Here is a 22796-nt window from a genome sequence, read left to right on the forward strand (position 1 = left end):
CCACCAGGCAGCCGCTGCCGAAAGCGGCAGAGAGGGAGTGGGTAGAAGGGGGGTTAGGCCCCCCTGGAGGCGGGTGAGCTCCCTACTCCCCGGGCTCAGCGGCGGGGCGGCCCCGGCCAGGCGGACCCCGCTGCGGGCAGTGCCAGCGGGGGAGCTGTGCCCGGCGCTGGGCAGCGCTCACCTGCCAGCGGCCCCCTCGCGGCCCGGCAGCGGCGTGCGGGTGGCTTCAGGGCCCCAGCCTGGGTCAATCCTGGGGCGGCTTCACGCCGGGAGGTGGCCGGGCGCGATCCCGCCGGGCTCGGGGCCCGGGGCCACTCGCTCCCTCTGCTGCGCCCCAGCCACGTCCCCCGCCTAGATTGAAACAAGCTGCTCCCGTCACCTGGGGATGGAGCCGCCCGGCCCCTGGAATGCGACCAGCCATAAAAGCGCAGCCCGGCCGGGCGGCTCCTTGAAGAGGGAACTTGAAACCCCAGCGCGGCCCCCAGTCCCGCTCCTCCGCCGCCTCCAGGGGCCGGGCTGCTGCCCGGCTCACGCCGCAGCTCCCCCTACCGCCGGGGCAGGTGTCTCGGGGGTGGCAGCGGGGCCGGCTCAGCTCCTGGGCGCTGCCCGGTAACGGTTGACTGGCCCGGCCCGGCCCGGCCCGGGGGGGGGGGGGGCTGGTTGGCGCGCGCTCTGCTCCATCCCAACGAGCGCCTGTTGGGACCCAGCCCGCGCTAGCTGCGGAGAGTCTCCCGCCCGACACCGGGGCACCGCCCCGGCGGGGGGGGATCCCGCCTCCCTGGGCGCGGGCGGCAATTAGCTGCTTTAACGAGCCATGGCGGCGCGGGAGGCTCGGGGACCCCGCGCGGGCGGATGCCCAGGGTGGGCGCTGCACCGCAGCGGGCGGCTCTAGGCTAGAGGCGGAGAGAACCGTCCCCTTCTCCTCCGGCCCTCGTGCCAGGAGCCCCCGGGGCCACCCGCCAGGCTCCGATCCTGGCCGCTCGAGACACCCGAAGGCGAAGGGAGCCGGGCGGGGGGAGAACAGCTCCGGCGCTGAAGGCAAACCTGGGGCACCTCCGACCGGGTTTTTAGGCTGCTCCCTTCCACTGGCGTCAATGGGAGCGAGGAGCCTAAATACCGTTGGACCCTTGTCACGAACCCTTCACACACTCGTTCACCTGCCCAGACTCCCATTGGCTACAATTGCCCTACGCAGAATCGGGCCCAGCAGAAACCAGTAAACACGAACTAGGGCTGGGTTTTGATTTAATATGGCCTCCCAGCCCTATTCCTTTCCTTTCGCCTTCACTTCAGCTCCCGCCACCCTGTTGTCTCCCTTCCTAACGAGAAAAACAAAGGTTTGAAGTTTTATGTTAAAAGGACAAATGTCTCCACCATCTGGGTTCATCCGAGCCATGGCACATTTATTAGACGCCAGTAATACGGTGATTTATGCACCAGTTGAAAATTCAGACAGTGAATCACGTGCCGGGAGCAAGGCAAGGTCTGGAGAAAATGGACACGCTGCCCTCCCCAGTGCCAGGAGCCTGCAAAGGCCATCCCAGGGGAGAGGGCCACCAGGCTGCAGCAGGTTAAGGATAAGGGAGAGGAATCGCAGCCAAGCTGGGCTGCTGTACTTGACAGAAGAACCTGTGACAAAAGGTCCATCACAGCTGGCATGGCCCTGCCTGGAAAATCTCCAGAGACTTGGGCAGGCTTGAAGATCCTGTGGCTGGTGTGGAAATGGAAGCTGGCGAGAGCAGAGCAGAGCCAGCAATTGTATTGGAAACCTCTCTGCAGGGCTTGCTGGACAGGTCGGTTTGCCAAAGCTCTGGCTTGTTTTAATTTTGTCTTGTCTACACGGGGTGAACCAAGTATCTGTTCCCAAATTCTGTGCTCACACCTGGGCAGACTCAAATCAAGGGGAGCTGAGCAGCTGGACTCACAGGGGTGTGTCTCATCCCAGCATTGGGCCGGAGAGCCCCTGGGGGGTACATTCGATTACCTGCTTGTCATTGCTGCCCCCTGGCTAGTCCACTCACCTGAGCAACGAGCCCTCCTTCAAGCAGAGCCCCATGACTGGCACCACAAACAGCGAGCTTCTGAAAGAGATGGCCCAAACCCCTCCAATGTCACACAAGGGCTTGTTTTCTTTAGCCTGCTCTGAACGCTGCTGGCAAGGGGCTGTTTTCTACTGAATAAAGTATTTAAGCACCGACTACCCCACCTTCCTGTCCCAGAAAAAAAGTTTGAATGAATCCTTGGTGATCAAAGCTACTTGTGATCCTTCTGGGACCTGTCTGCAAATGCTTTAAATCTACTTAATGGCTGCTGTAGCCCAAATGCTTGGTATTTCCAAGAACCACAGACTATTCCAGCCAGCAAGATGGATACTTTAAATAGGTTTAGAGACCTTAACAAGAAAACAAAAGGCAACCTATCTTAATCCTTTCCCCCAAAACTCATTTGGCTGCTCATAAAAAGCAGTGGCAGTGAGAAAGTCAGGAAATAAAGTGCCCTCTTGTTCCCTCATTATTAACATCAACAGCAAATTTCATATTTGCCGTCTTGGATTTCCCTTTTTCTGGGAATTTTTAATCCCAAATTCCCTTTTGGTTATGAAAGTAGGAAACCTTGAAATACAGTGACATTGTGAACTGAGTGCCTTTCCAGCTGCAACTGACACTCGCTTCCAGCCACTGCCAGTAGTTTGTGAGCAGCAGGATATTGTTGCACAACCACTGAAGTGCTCAGAAACTCTTGAAAATAGAGGGTCCCATCCTGTTCACACTGCAGAGGGACAATTTGCCATGGACTTGAGTAGGTGCAGGGACTGGCCCAGAGACTGACAGAGTTCAAGTGTGCTCTGTTTAGTAGTAAGGGCAGGGAACTGGGTTATTTTTTCCCAATTGCATCTTTGCAGTGGGGATATTACTATTAATTTGTATTACCATAGCTGCAAGGAGCCCTAGTTATGAATCAGGACTTCATTGTGCTAAGTGCTGTACAAACACGGAACAAAAAACTGTCCCTGCCTCTAAGGAGTTTGCAATCTAGGAATACTTACTTCCCTGACAGGGCTGTTTGTGAGGTGCTTTGATAGCTTTGGATTAGTGAAGTGTTGCAATTATATATTTTAACATTTGATTATTATGTATGCAGCACTGTAAATGTGCACAGAGCTTTATCATAATGACAGTGTTCTGGGTATTTCCTATGGGCACAATTTTGATTTTTCAGATTCTTTTCTACATTGTCTCCTTTCTAATCAGAGTCTTCCTTCCCTTGCCCCATCCTTCATGTTATCACTGAGGCATGAATCTCTGCTGTGACTGAAAATTGTGATGTTAAACACACTGACTTGACAGTGGCTGGCTTAGAGCGAACAAATGTCTTTACATGCAGAAATCTTGACATTGAGGAAAAATGGGGAAAGAAAGAAAGAAAAAAATAGGGAAAGGAAAGGGAGCCTGCAAAATCCATTGTTAAAACTCTTCCTTAGTATGGTGGGGAGCTCTGTAACACTATTCTTCAAGATACTCACTCCAGTGTTCGCATATCGGTTTGTAAGCCTGGGGTCTGATTTTATACAATATATAACATTCATTAAACATTCTACAATAAAAATTTTTATTTGCTTACAACATCATGGTGGCATTTATGTTACACCCTTTTTAATGCATCTCTCAAGTTTAAAGCAACAGAGGGTCCTGTGGCACCTTTAAGGCTAACAGAAGTATTGGGAGCATAAGCTTTCGTGGGTAAGAACCTCACTTCTTCAGATGCAAGATCTGTTGCTTTTTACAGATTCAGACTAACACGGCTACCCCTCTGATACTCTCAAGTTTAGTTTTGAATAAGTTTATAATATCCATATTTTTCTTTTTTGTCTCATGTTTGTGTGTGCCTGGTAATTGTTACAATTCACCAGGGTAAAGTAGTAATCTGAATCACCACAGACTGTCATATTTCTGAGAAATAATTTTAGCCTAGTTAAACAAGCAAAAGAAAATCTTATTTTCAACAGAAACACCATAATTGTGTTTTAATATTGCTTGACATAGCTTTATGAAAACTCACCATTAACAGTACCAAGATGCATCACAATTTTTTAACAATTATTATGAAAGTCTTATTCAAACTTTAAAAATGTGTCTTATTCTAAATCACAAGAAAAGTCTAAATGAACTCTAAATTGAGTCAATTCAGCATAAACTTGCTAAAACTTTGATTAATTCAAAAGACGCCTCAAAACTTCTATTTCTATTTATGAGATTGTGTGGTCTATAGTAATCTGAATAAGTCACACTACAAACAGAATAAGTTATTTTATTACAAGATATATAGAAGATAACATTTTCTATATTTGTAACCTAATTTCAGCAGTTTTACAGTGCAAGAAGTACACATCATAGGGTAGAAGCTACCAAAGCCATGATGTAGTATGTAAATGAAATAAACAATTTTCAAAATTAAAAAACAGAGCTTTAAAGTATCTACAATACTTAAGACATAAATAGTGCAAATTATATATATCTACAACATAAGTATGTAGAGTATCTAGAAGTTTCCAAAACAGTTTCTTAAAGTATGTAATTAGCACAAATTGCTTAACATTAACATGTTAGATGTTTTAAAAATGGAAACAAAATGAAACACTTATTTTTTCTCTTTTTTCAAGAAAAACTGTCGTGCTTCTTCCCAGGCCTGGCAAGGGAATCTGTTAGACAGCTCAAGATAATCTTGGGAAGTGAAGAATTTTTCTGCTAAAGAGAAAACATAAAATTATCAAACTATTCTTTCTTACTATGGTAATAAAACAAGAATAAAAAACATGGGCAATTCAACTTGATTCACCTCTTTTACCTCCTATAAACAAAGTCCTTAAAACACAGAAAAACAGTTCTATGCTACTATGCATGCATTATTTTTTTGGTGAAGGGTGCTATCCTACCGCAGTGAAGTAATGGCAAAGCACTTACTGCGTCAGTCTCTCTGTTCCAGCTAAGCTCTGCTCCAGACAATAACTGGGCTTTATGCACCTTTGTGCTCCCTGTGTTTTGGCACCAGTCAGGGACCAATTCAGTCCCTTTCAGTTAAGCAGCTTTGAGACTGCCCTAATTTGTCACTGGCTACCAATTACTTTAACGGTGTCCCATGAAGGTGAAGAGATCTGCCCACAGAAAGCTCACAGCAAGATCAGGAACTTAGGGCCCTATCTTGCAAACTTTTAGTACTCCTTTCATAAGTACTTGCTAGTAAAGTTAATGGGACTACTCATGAAAGTAAAGGTTTGTAAGATCAGACTCTTCAACTACTGTAAACAATCATAATTCAGCTTCATGATTCAATATAAAAAGCAAATTCTACTGTATCAAGCAGAATGAAAGTCCAACCTTGTTTATTTAACGGGACATTATCTTTGAGGTTTAAAATGATATATTTAAAAAATGATCCTGATTATGTTGTTAATCATACCTTAGACTGTTATAATTGGAATTAGTTTAGAAATCAAACTCACCTGTCACCATGTATTTTTGCCTTTCATTCAGTTTGGACAATGAAAATAAAATAGTTCATTTTCTCTTTGGTTTTTAGTTTGTTTCACTTGTAGGTTCTTATGCATAAACACAATGCTGTAATGTCTGCAGCAAAGTGTTTGTTTCAAATCAAACCAAAAATGTTTTAATTGATATTAAAAAGTATCATGAAACTGCAATAATATCTGATTTTGTAAACATTTTTTAAAAACTCAAAGCCTTAATTTTGCACCTAGACTGCCTAACAGTATCCTGTTAAATATACTGCAATGTGTTAACTGGTTATCACCGTGAATCACTTCTTGGTGGCTGAAATAAAAAAAGACTATAAAAGGGTCCACTGTACTGTATGCTGAATATGGAGAACCCGAAATGAGCTCCTGAGTCACTCGCACATCTGAATCTCAAGTCAGTCTACTAGGCAATGGCTGTCTCAGATGAACATCTTTCAAAAATGTAGCTTGCAGTGGTTAATCATGTTCCACATTCCAAAGGTATTTACAAGCACAGGAAAACAATGCAGTAACCTTTTACAAACTGATACAGTGCTTATGCATATAATCACAGGAGAATATTTTATTCATAGTTTCCGGCCATTGTCTGGGGGGCTATTGGGGTGCATTGAAAATCTTCATGTGGCTCCAGTGACTTAAAACCCCTGAATAGAGACGTACTAACACGAGTAAATGTATGCACGTTTAAGTGTTTGCAGGATACACTAACACAGGGGTAGGCAACCTATGGCACGCGTGCTGAAGGCGGCACGTGAGCTGATTTTCAGTGGCACTCACACTGCCTGGGTCCTGGGCACCGGTCTGGGGAGCTCTGCATTTTAATTTAATTTTAAATGAAGTTTCTTAAACATTTTAAAAACCTTATTTACTTTACATACAACAATAGTTTAGTTATATATTATGGACTTATAGAAAGAGATCTTCTAAAAACGTTAAAATGTATTGATTGGCACGCAAAACCTTAAATTAGAGTGAATAAATGAAGACTCCTGAAAGGTTGCCGACCCCAGCACTAACACATCACACTGCATTTAACAAGATCTACATTCTGAACTTCTGATGCTACAAGCAGTAAAACTACAAGTTACAAGTCATGTAAATAACTTAGGCTAAAAGAGTCTCCCTAAATATATGATGTCATTTTGTTGTTTACTGCATTTTTTTTTATTGTGAGGGCAGATACCATGAGCTAATCACAGTAAAATACAAGATCTTCCACATTTTTGTTATGTAATTGTTAAGTTGGTAAATTTCACTGGAGACATACCCTTTTGTTGAGAAGACTGGTTATCTGTTTGGCCTGAATTCTGTGTGAAATCCTATAAAATAAAACAAATGTTATTTAGTTTTCAGATCTACTATATGAAGAAGTAAAAAAGAGATGAGATTTAATTTTTCATAGTTACAAGAAAATATAATCCTTCTAATGAAACCTGTGAATGAATAAACTTAGATCTGTTTGTTATAAAGAAATAACAAAATACTGTTAACATTTAAATCATATTATATGCAGTTGATTTTAATAACACTTTCCAGAAAAATGCCTTTATTTTGTGCAAGAACACCTTCTTATGAAATTAGGAACACTTCTTATTATATGATTTTTAACTTTAACAAAACTCTAGCTACCGCTGCATTTCTTTAAAACAGAAGTCTTCTCAGATTTATATTTTCCACTTTGTATAATATATGCTTAAGGATTTCTTCAGTTGTCACTCACATATTACTAATGTTTATTATCTCTACCTACAGCAAGAGTCTGATCCTGATCTCATAGAAATCAATGGGAGTTTTGTCACAGATGTAACTAACTCTAGATCGTACAATAACTGACTGCACAATAGCAATAGATCATAATAAAATTTAGGTGCCCAATCCTGTATATCATGTGCCGTGTTTGTAGTCTTTTGCTTACGTAGGGCTTGATCTCGCACCCAGTGAAGTCTGAACTTTGCCATTGATTTCAATGGAAGCAGACTCATGCCCATAAGTAGCCAGTAGGATTACTCAAGTCAGTAGTAAGGGCTTTCAGGATCAGGCCCTTCATTTAAGTATCTGTCAAACATAGCTGATATTTTTGATTCATGCTGATATATTCTCTAAGAGCAATGATTTATCAAATCACATATATTCTGTTAAATAATATTTTGATCTATTTTAACACATTGCATCCAGATTTAGAAACAACAAAAATAACTAGGATGATGTAGAGTGTGGAAAGAATTCTGTTTCTGGGGTGATGTTAAATGTATAGCTGTAAAGTCCGATTGAATCATTTTCCTCTTCTGAGTTAGCCTTGTACACATTTCTAAAACACAACTATATTTTAATGACTTTTTTATGATATATATTTGTATATATCCAAATATTGTATATATCCAATATATTTGCCAAATAGTCAAATAATCAGAAGAATTTCTTTTTGCATTTCCTAGCATAAAGGATCCCGTTCTCTAATGAGGTAGGCAGATCCTAAAGTCCAAACTCAGATAAAACTCCCATTAAAGCAAATGGTAGATTTACCCGAGTAAGGATCGCAGAGTCTGTCTCCTGATGACAGTAAGTTGACATATAAATATAAATGTAAATCTGTTGTTTCCTTATTGATATCTGAAAATTCCTTCACTTTTACAGTACTTATTATGTGCTTTAAACATTTCGGGCCAGATTCTCTGGTGTAAACTGTCATAGCTCCACTGAAGTCAACAGAGCTGTGACAATTTGTACCAGCTGAGAATCTACCATTAGATTTTTAATTTTGATGTGAAAACATTTTCAATTTGCCATTGGCACTTGACTTCAAATACTCCTATGAACTGCAAATCAGGATAAACAGCACCTGAATTAATATTTAATAAAGTAAAGCTAACCTTTGTAATTTTATTTATGCTGTGGCTTCTCGATCAGAGACCATCACCAATGCCAGTTTCACTCTTACAGTGAGAAAAGTTCAGTAAATAACTTTAATTATAAGGATCAGATTAGTGTCTGGAGTAATTTTTCCTCCCTCCCCTTCTGGTTGAGGAAACTGCTGTTTGCATGTGATGTCGAATTTGTGTTTCTTAAGTTACGTCAAAGGCAACTAGAGATTTCATATAAGCATATGTTAATACTTTTAAAAAACAAATCCAAATAAAAATGAATTATTTTTTATATGCATACAAAAATGAGTTGGTTACAATAGGAACAATTTTTGAGTGTTAAATTCTAGTGTTCTTTGTAACAATTATGTAAAAATTTTGAGTATTCAAAATGACGAAAATATAAAGTTACACTGAAAAGCATGATGTCATCTGAAGACTTTTTAATAATTATTTAGCTTTCATGTCCTCTCCCCAAAATATATCCAGTCTAGATTTGGAAAATTTGGAAAGCTTTTGAAAAACCCCCCAACAACTTAATTTTCTCCATTCAGTTGGTCATAGATCATCAGCTACGAACAATATTGCTTTATCAACAATTATAACTTTCACTTGACTGCTACAGAATTCAATCTGTTCAATCAACATCAAAATATGTTTTAAATAAAAATCAGAATATTTAGTTAAGCTGCATGTACTTTTTAATTTGAAAATAGTTAATGCAACTTTTTCATATATATGTTTTTCATAAACTGATGAATAAAGCACAGAACATCAGTTTACAAAAAGAGAATACAATCCTGCAAACCCTTGTTCATGAGAGTAGTCTCAATTAACGCAATGATTTACTTACACATGTAAAGAGTGCAAGATCAGGACCATAATATATATTCTGGTATTTTTATTTATGTGTGTATGTGTGTGTATATATACACACACACACACACACACACGCACAAATGATCAGTAAATTCTCTCTGCAAATCTGTTGTACACAGCACGTAGTTGAGTATCTATCTGTAACTAGATGCATTATAGAAAACAAACAACACATGTACAATAAAATATCTTCCTTAAAAAGCAGTATTTTAAAAATTGTCTAATAGCTGCAACTAGTGCAAATTTCACCGTGTCCAATCACTTGAATGAAAATAGAGTCCCACATGTGACAGTGAGAACCCAACTACTTAGAAACCTTTTAGTACTACAAGAAGCCTCAAGTACAGAAATAATCTGTGGTTTGAAAAATAATTGGAAGATGTCTTAAAGTGCTTAAATGTTATTTATTTGTACTATCTAAAGTGAATTAATTTCATATGTACAGAAAAGACCAAAGTATTGTAGTCAGATTGTGTGTAATTGCACGTCACTAGAATAGCTACCTGAATGAATGTGGCAAGTAAAACACAACTCATCTCCTGCTCCAGAATGATCTTGTTCTGAGGGTTATTGTAACAAGCAGCTATTAGCGTAGGGAAGAGCACTTTGATTAGGCGAGGATCACTGAAATACTGGAAAGGCAACTGGCATAGTTTTTGCAGCACTGTGGGGTGACGGCCAGATTGTACAATTACCTGAAAATACAAGAGTAACATAACATTAGAACAGTTGTGCTATTTGCTCTTGCTTTTACATTAACTGGTAGGAATTTGGAAACTATAGTAACTAAAAGAACATGGTTGAGAAAAAAATGTTTAATGAATGCCAAAAGAAAAGCTCAGAGGATTTAATCAAAATAATTTCTGTAATACAAGTATTATATCCATAGCAGTTATAAGAATGTAAGGAATATTTGATTATAAAGCATCCTTTTCCTGCATAATTTAAAAAAAAAACCCAAGCAAATGAAAACAGAGTTATTTGAAGACTACTATACATCATTTAATGCTACGATAAGAGAGACAAAGTAATACTGCAAAGAGATGATAATAATTTACAATAACACACTTTTAAAATATAATAAGCATGATTTTAGAAAAATAATAAAGAGATCACCAGTAATGAAATAACCCTTATGATGCACATTCATGCTTTACTATAATTCTCTCTAGCAATTATAAAAGACTATGTTTCATCATAGATGTCTGCTCCACATTCACCCAGGCACTGAAAAGAAAAGGTGATTGTAAATTGCACAGCAATGAGTTTCAGCAAGTATAGACTCAGAAAGATCCTCCCATCTGTATTTCTTATCTCAGTTTCTATCAGTGCCATTGACTCTAAAAGGAGAATTGTTTAGATAAATGGAACTGTTGTCATGAAGCAGGCTAGGTTTACAACTGTGTACATCTGAAGAAATAAAGCAATGCCATTAATGGTATCTTTCAGGGGAACCCTCCTAATTTACTCACTAGTCGTACAAAGTCTTGATGATAAACTAAAAAATGTCAAAATCAGATCTGTTCCGAGTAACCTTGATTAGACAATTATAATATGAAAGAGCTGCTTGACCCAAAGTTGGCTTTTCAGTATAGGAGGAAGCTCCTATAAGGTTAGGAACACTGTAAAACTTAAGGTCATGACTGTAAATTGTACTTGGAAAAACACAATTTTACAGGTACACACCCAGACAGGACTGCATTCAAATTAAAACCAGAAGGACAGAAAGAAGCAGTGGAGACCACAGGAACATAAATTACAGGGATTTACAAGTTTTCAAAGCACTTTTAACAATACGTTAAGAACACACTCTCAGTTGATAATGCAGTTTGGTTTAAGAACAAGATCAACAAAGTAATAGTTCACATTTTTTAGTTCAATAGCCAAAAAGACATTGAAAACCCTTCAGAGAATACTGATAGGAATGCCTTAATTCTCTTAAATCCAAGAGGAATTTTTAAAAAAACAACCAAATATGTGACAATTTAGCATGCATTCAGACATTTCTCTTTTGAGAAAAATATTATCTACATTATCAATAAAGTACCAGGATGAATCTATAGTTAATTATCAGCTACAAATTCTGTAAGCAAATGATCACCATTTTGGAATGTACAATTACTGTTTTCAACCCTAGGTATTTCAATATTTTTAATGTAACTCTGTACTCTTCTCTTTTAAACTCTCCTGCTATAAGAGTAATTAATTTAAAAATTCCACCATAGGCTGGAATAACTGCAACTGATACAATTCTGACTCAAGGATGACAGAACTCTTTGGCTTCCTGTTAATGGCTATTGTACATGATAAACGGGCAGAAGTGATTTCTCATCCTACACTACCAATTCTAACTAGTTATTCAAAGAATGTATGGATAGTTAGCAACCTCATCCCCAAGTAGTGCCACATATAGCTACTGCATTCATAGAATTAATATATAAAAATCTTTTTCTTTTCAGTTTTAAGGCTGGGTTACTATGTAGGCATCACAAATAAATGCAGTGAGCTAATATACTAGAGGCACTGATTATTTTAAGTCTGGCATTTATCACATATGGAATCAATTTAATGATTTTAGTTCATTGTATCCAACATGGCTGATAAAACTGATTCAACTGGGAGTATATACTCTGAAGAAACCAACAAGAGAATTACCTTCTTATTGAAAAGCAACAACAAAAGTACAGCTTCTTTGTTCAGTGAATGGAGTAAATAAAATTCAGCATCTGATTTATAATAGTGAACAGTAAAGAAAACAAATCAAAACCTTCCCTTTTACTCTCCTTTATGATGGTTAAGTAGTGTCTCAACATTAAAGTTAATTTATTTCTCTCTTTTTTAAAAATTGTAATATCAGATCCTCACTTGCCTCTTTGCTGAGGGATCCTGGCAAGATTTGTAGGATCAGAGTAGTGATGTAATAAGAGGCTGTAACCTGAGCTAAAATTCCCTCTTCCCACAATTCAGTAAAGAAAAGTGCTTATTTTTTCATTGTCTGTCTGAACCGGTAATTCTCCTGTAACTTGCTTTTCCTGCCACTCTTCCTCCAGTGGAAGAATGCTGAGCATACACTTGTTTGTCACATTTACTAAAATCCCCAATTCAGCAGGCCATTTCTATTCAGCAAAGGATTTAAGCACATACCTGAAGTTAAGCATCTGCTTAAACTTTCCTGAACTGAGGCCTAAATATCATATCAGTAAAAGCTACATTACTTTTATACCCATTTTCTGACCAACTTAAGCCAGTGTGTCATTTACAGCACTTCTTATTAGAACCAGTAAAAATATTTTGCAATTTTTTTCAGAGTAACAGCCGTGTTAGTCTGTATCCGCAAAAAGAAGAACAGGAGTACTTGTGGCACCTTAGAGACTAACAAATTTATTAGAGCATAAGCTTTCGTGGAAGTGGGCTGTAGTCCACGAAAGCTTATGCTCTAATAAATTTGTTAGTCTCTAAGGTGCCACAAGTACTCCTGTTCTTCTTTTTGCAATTTTTTGTTTTTTTTGTTGAAATTAAAAAAATCATAAAGCTCTATTGCTTACTTCACTGCTAGACTTGCCTCAGAGAACTGCCGTGGGAGATGCAGCTGCTTACCTCAAGCTGTATTTTGGCCCAATACATAAATAATTAGGAAAATAACCTGGTAAAGAGATGGGCAACTAATGCTTACATACATTGGCTGAACCACACTCACAATGTATGCAGCTACCAAGGAAGAGAAAACAGGTATCTGGAAAATACAGTGCTGAAGTAACTATTTAAAGGTTTTTATATTGCATTTTTGTTTGTCTACAAGTAAAATAACACAGCTAAAACTCATAATGCACACTAGTGAGGAGTTCTCATATTAGAACTAAAGGCTCCACTATGGGACTCTCATGCTTGACATTAAGCACATATTTAAGTGTTTTCCTGTGTAGGAATAGACTTACTCATGCCCTTAACTTTAAGAAGATATTTAAATGGTTTGCTGAATTGGGGCCAATGGCACAATCCACTCAAAAGTTAAATGTTGTTAAAATTAGGAGCTATCTTCCATCTTGTAGAGTTGAAGATAACATTGTCATATTAGCTGAAACGTAGAACTTACTGAGAACATAACTTAAAAATGGCACAAAAATATATTAGTTATTTCTTATGTATATGTATTATCATAAATATTCTTTACAGGTCCATGTGTGATGTTTTAATTAACATCTATATCAAATCTTTGGTATTACAGCAGGTGCACCAGTTTTGACTGCTACATACATAAGGGTGAAAATAGTTTCCATTTTTCCTTTTTTTCATTTATTCTTAACTTTCCAAAACATTCACTTTGAAGACTGACATTTTTCATGTTTGGTCTCTGCCTAAATTTGCAACCTTCCCAATCTCTTACACTAATTTTAGCATTTAATTTGCATATATTAAAACAAGAGCAAACTGTTGCTAGAGCTCTCTGAGAGTTCTAGGCAGAAGGCTGATGTGATGACCTCTTCCTATTTCCTCTCCTGTTGAGCAGGCTGTGTAGGGTGACCACACTTTTAAAAATGGAAAACCTTTAAAAGGAAAGGGACACCTTTCTTGCTATTGTCACCAGAGGCTGGGGATGCAAGAGGTCTGGCAGCTAGACAAGGGTCAAATTGAGAATACTTGTCAGTAGTGTTTGTGGGGGAATTTGGTACCTAGGAGGGTGTGTTTATGCTTTTCATTGGAAGAAGGGGTCATGTATGAGTTTGGCAGTTAGGAAGGCCTTTGGGAGGTGCCTACTTGTGTCTGTCCTTCACTATACCACCAACTGACCTTTCAGCTTCCTTCCTGTCCCAACAGCATCCAGCGTCTCCAGTAACCTAGTGTCAGGCATCCCTCCCTCACTTACTGGTGACTTCAGCACTTCCTGGGCCCTGGCTGCACTTTGCAAGCACTGTGCAACAGTGAAGAGCCATCCTGATCCTGAACTGGTGTTTGTGAAGCTGACCTTTTGGGAAAGCACAATTCCTCAATTCTGATGCCTCTAGATGGCAGCCTATGCCACCTACCTTTAATGCCAGTCCTGTTATTTTAACATGATTACATGTTAAATATGACCCAAGAGGGTAAAGAGAAAATTAACATATGCAGTAGATCACTATGAAACAGTGCAGTGTCTGAAATTCAACGTTAAACCAAGAACTATCTAGTTAAACAAGATGCATTTCCAAATATTGTGCTGAGAAAGAAATGCAAGGTGGTCTACAGACACAGAACCAGTTCATTCACAGCAAGAATCCAGTGGCCACAAGATACACCTGATCTTTATAAAATAGTGTGCCTCTGGGATTTTGTTTCCTTCCTTTTACTCTCAATCCAACAGTTCATTCAGGATAATATTTACTATACAAATGTAAGATATTACTTAATAGCTTGTTGCACTATATCTAATTAGAATGCCAAACATAAATGTTCCTAGGTATATAATAGTTAGCACCAGTCTAGAAGTCTCAGCCTTTCACAGCTGGATATATTCTAAAAGTGAATGACATGTGACAGGTGATATGCTACACAGCATTCTAAATATTAAGGAAGGATAATCAAATCAAGGAATTGGAAAAAAAATTGTACTTGCCCCCTCTCCCTGTGGGATGGAATGGCTGCAAAGAAAACACAAGGTTGCCCTCACAACATTTCCTCTTAATTACTCTGCTGAGAGACAGGGTTTTCCCCTTAGAACTGGCAGTGGTTTGGCCCAGAGATCTGGGGTATTGGTGCAGGGTAAGGTCATCCACACCACTTCCTGGACTCTGCAGCTCTGTCTTAGATCTCTGTTGAGACAGGAGCACCAACAGGGCTTCCCTTTCCAACTCTTGGCACTCTCTGCCTCTTGAAAGTCCCCTGTGCAGAAAGGGCTCTGCTCAGAAGTTAATAACCATAAGGCTCTAATAGCCCCCGAATGGATTTTCCCCAGGGCTGGGGATGGGAATGGGAATGGTGTATAAGTAGCCCAAGGCTATTCTCCTTTTCTGTATGGATTTCGGAGCCCACAAAGAGCCCTTGGCGGAGCGTGGGGAAGTGAGAGACAGTCCTGAAGGGGCGGTTGACCTACTTGTTTGAATGGGCAGGAACATATCCATGTGTGGATCTATGGGGAACCTTTACACAGAGAAGCTATAATAAGATGGGGCTCTCTATTTTGGCCAACTGTCCGATCTCATAATGTTTGGTTTAATCAGTCTCTATATTCTTTTTGATTACACAAAATAAAATTACTAATATGCACATATCTATGAAATTGGAGCCAGAGGAACGCATGTCAAAGAGTATTATGATATCTTCATAACAAATGGGATTCAGCGCTTTTGAGTGGTGTAGACTAGCAGTTATATCTCAAAGTAGAAGACAAATCTCTTGAAGTGGTATTTTAATTTTATAACAAAAACTGTGAAAAGGATCCTCTAATCTTAACAGCCATACAATTACAATTAAGTGGCTAAGAGGCATAAATATTCCATGACTGACAAATATATTTCTCATTAAACAAACTAAAACTTCGCAGTCAAAGCTACAAATCTGCAGAATGAATGTATGTAAATACTGGGAAAACAAAGACTTGACATTAGCCAACTTGAGTTCAAGATAATGATTTATATACTAGATAAAATCTACAATACCATCTGCAGGTTATATCAATGCATACTACTAAATTAACGTCTTAAAGTACTAGTAACTTAATCAATTGTTTTGAGAGGATTTACATTTTTTAACCTAACAACAAGGATCTTTGGTGACAATCCAAAATTCTTATTTCCAAATGGTAATTGCACACATTTTACGTATGTCTAGAGTTGGAGGAGGAAAAAAAAAAAAAAAAGAGAGAGAGAGAACGACAACGATGACTAATTGAATTTAAAATTTTGCCAGAAACTTTTAAACAGATTTAAAGAAGCTTAACTTCAGTTAAGATCACAGATTGGTTTCACACACTAAGTACTGTAAAAAAATTTATTACAAGTTACAAAAGGACTATGCAGCCTCAATCACACTCTTTTCTGCCCCTTGTATACGGTAGAAGTTGAATCTAGGATTACTGTAGAGTAGAAGTGCTGATTTGTAAAGGAATATTTAGTTTAATCCTTGTGATGGATTTAGGTTTGGTTTCCGTGTCTTATGCAGACATTTTCAGTTTTGGAAAGGTATCATTCATGCCATTTATTCTTGCCCATATCCATGACAAAAACACTGGAATTATCTTTCAAAGAGGCTAATTAATTGTCTGATCAGAGGCAGTGGCAACTTTTAATGTGTACACAATGGCAAAACAAAATCTGGAAGAAGAAAGTATTGAACAGATTCAAACACATCAAGCTCTCAATAAAACACATCATCTTTTGCAAGTCATCCTCAGTGTACAAATCTCACCATTTATTATTCTTATTTGCTGAGCACTGTCTGTATGTTTGGAGCTCTACAAAACATAAAAAAATAAATTGTCGCTGTCCCAAAACATTTGAATATTAATTAAAAAATAGTCACTCATGCTGAATTATTTGTTCTTCCATTAAAAAAATTGGTCACTATGCTTTATGTTAAAAACGATGTGGTAGAAACCTGACAATATGCTGTCTTCCTCCATAGTCAGAGAGCAAATGAGCTTTAAAAACTAGTCAAAGGAACAAACTCCCCAAAGCATTTGATTTTAATTAGTCAAGTTGTGTCTCTATCTATCAAAGGAACTCATAAAAACATAAGAATGGCCATACTGGCTCAGACCAATGGTCCATCTAATACAGTATTCTGTCTTCCGGCTGTGGCCAGTTCCAGGTGCTTCAAAGGGAATGAACAGAACAGTGCAATTATTGAGTGATGCATTCCCTGTAGCCAATTCTTAGCTTCTGAAAGTCAAAGGTATAGGGATACCCAGAGCATGGGGTTGTGTCTCTGACCACCTTGGCTAATAGCCATCGATGGATCTATGCTCCAAGAACTTACCTAATTATTTTTTGAACCCAGTTATACACATTCCATGGGTTGATTGTGTGTTGTGTGAAGAAGTACTTCCTTGTGTTTGTTTTAAACCTGCTGCTTATAAATTTGGGTGACCCCTGGTTCTTGTGTTATAAGAAGGGGTAAATTACACTTCCCCATTCACTTACTCCACTCCATTCATGATAGACCAGTATCATATCTCCCCCCCCGCCCCTTAGGCATTTTTTTTCTCAAATGCACAGTCCCAGTCTTTTTATTCTCTCATGTGGAAGCTGTTTCATCCCCCTAATAATTTCGGTTCCCCTTCTCTATACCTTTTTGAACTCTATTATATCTTTTTTGAGATGGGGTGACCAGAACTTTACACAGTATTAAAGGTGTGGGTGTACCATGGATTTATATAGTGGCATTATGACATTTTCTGTCTTATTATTTCATAACAGTTCCTAACATTGTTAGCTGTTTTGACCGTAGCTGCACACGAAGCAGATGTTTTCAGAGAACTATCCATGTTGACTGCAAGATCTCTTTCTTGATTGGTAACAGTTAATTTAGATCCCATCATTTTGCATGGATACTTAGGATTATGTTTTCCAATGTGTATTACTTTGCTCTGATCAACATTGAATTTCACCTGCCATTTTGTTGTCCAATCACCCACTTTTGTGAGATCCCTTTGTAACTTTTTGCATCAACTTTGGACTTAACTATCTTGAATAATTTAGTATTGTCTACAGAATTTTGCCACACCACTGTTCACCCAGTTTTCCAGCTGATTTATGAATATGTTGAACAGCACAGCTGCCAGTACAGATCCTTGAGGAACCCTTCTATTTACCTCTCTCCATTGTGAAAACTGAACATTCATTCCTACCCGTTGTTTCTTGTCTTCTAAAGTTACGATCTATAAGAGGACCTTCCCCCTTGTCCTATGACAGCTTACTTTATTTAAGAGCCTTAGGTGTGGGACCTTGTCAAAAGCTTTCTGAAAGTCCATTATATCACCTGGATCTCCCTTGTCCAAATGCTTGTTGTCATGCTCAGAGAAATCTAATAGATAGGTGAAGCATGATTTCCCTTTACAAAAAAAACACACTGATTCTTCCCCAACATACTGTGTTCCTCTATGTGTCTAATAATTCTGTTCTTTACTACAGTTTGGACCAATTTGCCTGGACTGAAGTTAGTCTTACCAGCCTGTAATTGAGCCTCTGGAGCTCCTTTTAAAAATTGGCATTACATTAGCTATCCTCCAGTCATCTGGTACACAGGCTGATTTAAGTGATAGGTTACATACCACAGTTGTTAGTTATGCAATTTCACATCTGGGTCTCTTCAGAACTTTTGGGTGAATACCATCTGGTCCTGGTGACTTATTACTGTTTAATTTATCAATTTGTTCCAAAACTTCCTCTATCTGGGACAGTGCTTCAGATTTGTCACCTAAAAAGAATGGCTCAGGTGTGGGAATCTCCCTCACATCTTCTGCAGTGAAGACTGATGCAAAGAATTCATTTAGCTTCCCCGCATTGGCCTTATCTTCCTTCAGTGTTCTTTTTGCACCTTGATTGTCCAGTGACCCCGACTGTTTGGCAGGGTTCCTGTTTCTGATTACTTAAAAAAGTGTTGTGGTTAGCTTTTGCATCTGTAGCAAGTTGCTCTTCAAATTCTTTTTTTGGCCTGCCTAATTATACTTTTACACTTGACTTGCCAGAGTTTATCCTCCTTTCTAATTTCCTCAGTAGGATTTGACTTCCAATTTTTAAAGAATGCCTTTTTGCCTTTTACTGCCTCCTTTACTCTGTTGTTTAGCCAGGTGGCATTTTTTTGGTCCTTTTACTGTTCTATTTTATTTTTTTATTGATTTGAGGTATGTCCCTATTATGGTGTTTTTAAATAGTTTCAATGCAGCTTGCAGGCATTTCATTCTTGTGACTGTTCCTTTTAATTTCCATTTAGCTGGCTTCCTCATTTTTGTATATTTCCCCTTTTTGAAGTTAAATGCCATATTTTCCCCGCTACAAGGATGTTAAATTCAATTACAATATGGTCGCTATTACTGAATGGTTCAGCTATATTCACCTCTTGGACTAGATCCTGTGCTCCACTTAGGATTAAATAAAAAATTGCCTCTCTCCTAGTGAGTTCCAGGACTAGATGATTCAAAAGCAGTCATTAATGGTATCTAGAAATTTTATCTCTGCATCCCGTCCTAAGGTGACATGTACTCAGTCAATAAGAGGATAGTTGAAATTTCCCATTATTATTGGATTTTCTGTTTTTGTAGCCTCTCTCATTTCCCTGAGCATTGCACAATCACCATTACTATTCTGGTCAGGTGGTTTGTAGTATAATCCTACTGCTATACTCCTATTATTCAAGCCAGGAATTTCTATCCACAGTGATTCTAGGGTAATTTGATTCATTTAAGATTTTTACTATATTTGACTCTATGCTTTCTTTCACATATAACCCCACTCCCCCACCAGCACCATTTACCCTGTAATTCCTATATATGTGGTATCCTGGTATTACTGTGTCATTGATTATCATCATTCTGCCAAGTTTCTGTGATGCCTATTATATGAATATCCTCATTTAATACCAAGCACTCAAGTCCACCCATCTTAGTATTTAGACTTCCAGCATTTGTATACAGATACTTATAAAAATTGTCAATATTTAGTTCTCTGCCTTCATGTGATGGAACTCTTTTTCATTTGACCGATTCTCCTCAGTTCCTAGCTGTACTTTATCAACGTCTATCTTTTCCTCTTTACTAGGATATATAGTATCCCCTTTAATAAATCCTCCTCTAAGGGATGTCTCATGTGAACATCATGTGCTCCTCTGCACCTGGGTTGGCTTTCCCTCAGCCCTTAGTTTAAAAACTTCTCTACAACCTTCTTAATTTTACATGCCAGCAATCTGGTTCTGTTTTGGTGTGCGTAGAGCCCATTCTTCCTGTATAGTCTTCTTTCCCCAAAGGTTCCCCAGTTCCTAATACACCTAAACCCCTCCTCCCAACATCCTTGTCTCATCCACGCATTGAGACCCTGCAGTTCTGCCTAACTGGCTCTGCACGTGGAATTGGAAGCATTTCAGAGAATGCTATCACAGAGGTCCTGGACCTTAATGTCTTGCCTAGCAGCCTAAATGTGGCTTCCAGAACCTCTTTCCTGCCTTTCCCTATGTCATTGGTACCTATGTGTACCATGACTATTGGCTCCTCCCCAGCACTGCACATAAGTTTATCTAGAGGTCTACAACCTTCACACCTGGCAGACAATTCACTATGCGGTTCTCCTGGTCATCACAAATCTATCTATATTTCTAATAACTGAATCCCCCATTACTATTACCTGTCTCTTCCTAATAATTGAAGTCCCCACTCCTGGAGGGATATCTTTAGTACGAGAGGACACGATATCCTCACTGTGAGATAAATAATACTTCCCATCTACTATGTCACATACACAAAATCTCATTCATCTTGGTACGTAATATCTACAATGATAATCCATTATTCCAGGTCCCTATAATACAGTGTTTGGGTATTTTAACAGAGCTGGTCTTTGGAGATGCAATCAGACCAATGTCACTCGAATACTGTATAATGCACAGGGGGCCGTGATAATGGATTAACCTAAAACATGAAAGTGTACTTTCTTGTTATTACTTCTGTTTGATTTGAGAGGCTTGGTGAAGAAAGGGCTACATTTATACATCTTAAACAAGCTGGGAGAATATGCTCAAGGTATTGCAAAATGTGTTTGTGTACTTGGGCATTTCCTGCAGTAAATCCCATAGTTGAGGTTCTGTTCCCCTTTTCTTGTAACCTTTCCAGTTGCTCATAACTTTCCCCAAGCAAACTCCTTTGGACTGAAATGTTTTATGCTTATTTTAGTCCCAAGATAATTTATTTAAGAATGTTTGAGGAAACTTGGTTTCCCTTTTTGAATTGTGTGTCTGTGGGAAGAAAATATCCCCCTTCCTTACATATTCTGATTGAATTTTGTACTGGCGTAACTAAAAAATGGCTAGGAACTTCAAACTTGGCTCCTTCTTTTATAACCCTCATTGAGCAGATGAAAAGTTTGACAGAATTACTGTAACATAAGGAAATGAGAAGGGATGGAACATAAAAGAATGGTCTAATGCAGAAGTCTAAGCAGTGTCTGGAAAGCTTTTACACCCAACTTTTAAACTGACTGAGGGTACAGCTTTTTTTAGCTTGATGGGAGAAAAACGTGCTGATGTTATAGCATATTCCATAGATATTCCATAGAAAATGCACTACTTATTCTTGTGAGATGGAACTAACTCTCCAGAAGAGAAAGTTACTCACCTTGCAGTAACTGAGGTTCTTCGAGATGTGTGTCCCTGTGGGTGCTCCACTCCAGGTGATGGTGCGTCCCGGTGCCATTGATCGGAGACCTTTGGTAGCAGTGCCTGGTCGGGACGCATGCGCTCAGCTGCTGTCTCGCGGTCTCGTTAGAGTCTGCCTGAGTGTGTGCGTCCCATGCCCCCCTCAGTTCCTTCTCTACCATGGAGAAATCAGAATAGTACTCCAAAGTAGAGGGGAGGAGGGTGGGGAGTGGAGCACCCATAGGGAACACATCTCGAAGAACCTCAGTTACTGCAAGGTGAGTAACTTTCTCTTCTTCTACGAGTGCTGTCCCTGTGGGTGCTCCACTCCAGGTGAATGTGAAGCAGTACCCACTCTGGCTGGTGGGACTTTGGAGTTGTGGCAGTGAGTACTGTAGACAGTATTGTATGGCCTACTATGGTCTCTGCTGTGGTATTCTGTGTGATAGCATAACGTTTGGTAAATGTGTGTTCAGATGACCATGTGGCCGTCTTACAGATATCAGGAATGGGTACATTATGGAGGAAGCAATGGATGTTGACATAGCTCGAGTAGAATGAGTTTTGATGCCTTTGGGCAGTTGAGCATTCTGAATGTGGTAACAGGATCTGATGCAGTCAGAGATCCACTTGGAAAGGCGTTGCTTAGAGATGGCCGCACCCTTCGCTCTCTCAGTAGTGGAGACAAATAGTCGCGAGGACTTACAAAATGGTTAGTCCTGTCTAAATAGGAGGCAATTGCTTGTCTGATGTTGCGGGTATGCAGAGTCGCCTCATGCAGAGTCTCATGAGGTTTGGAATAGAATGTAGAATATATTGGTTGGTTAAGGTGGAAGGTGGACACCACCTTAGGGAGAAATTTAGGGTGTGGTTGCAGGGTAACTTTGTCTTTAGAAAAGGTTGTGTAGGGAGGGTAGGCCATCAGGGCGCTTATTTCCCCTACTCTCCTTGCTGATGTTATAGCAACCAAGAAAGCTACCTTCATGGACATGTGAAGAAGAGATGAGGTAGCTAAGGGTTCGAATGGAGGTTTCATAAGACCATGAAGGACGAGACTGAGATTCCATGCAGCTGCCGATGGATAAATCTCAGTCTAGAGATTTTGTAGGCCCGTGAGAAAGCATTTTATGGTGGGGTGGGCAAAGAGTGAATAGCTAACAAATCATGGAAGGTGGTGAGGCCGCAAGGTGTACTCTGATGGAGCTGAG

General features: G+C 39.4%; 1 protein-coding gene across 5 annotated transcripts in view; it reads right to left on the reverse strand.

The window, feature by feature from the left end:
- Positions 1-4292: 4292 nt before the first annotated feature.
- Positions 4293-22796, reverse strand: part of SCAPER (S-phase cyclin A associated protein in the ER) — a 379512-nt gene continuing 361008 nt past the window's right edge. For 4 of the 5 annotated variants that reach the window (XM_054041167.1, XM_054041165.1, XM_054041163.1 and 1 more), the window contains 3 exons: positions 9777-9968; positions 6801-6852; positions 4293-4745 (listed from right to left, as the gene is read on the reverse strand). In XM_054041167.1, coding sequence (XP_053897142.1) covers positions 4639-4745; positions 6801-6852; positions 9777-9968 — 351 coding nt within the window. In that variant the 3' untranslated portion in view covers positions 4293-4638. The remainder of the gene's footprint in view (positions 4746-6800; positions 6853-9776; positions 9969-22796) is intronic. The other variant, XM_054041164.1, reaches the window with a different exon arrangement.

Source organism: Malaclemys terrapin, chromosome 10 (assembly GCF_027887155.1).
Source record: "Malaclemys terrapin pileata isolate rMalTer1 chromosome 10, rMalTer1.hap1, whole genome shotgun sequence".
Classification (NCBI taxonomy): Eukaryota; Metazoa; Chordata; order Testudines; family Emydidae; genus Malaclemys; species Malaclemys terrapin.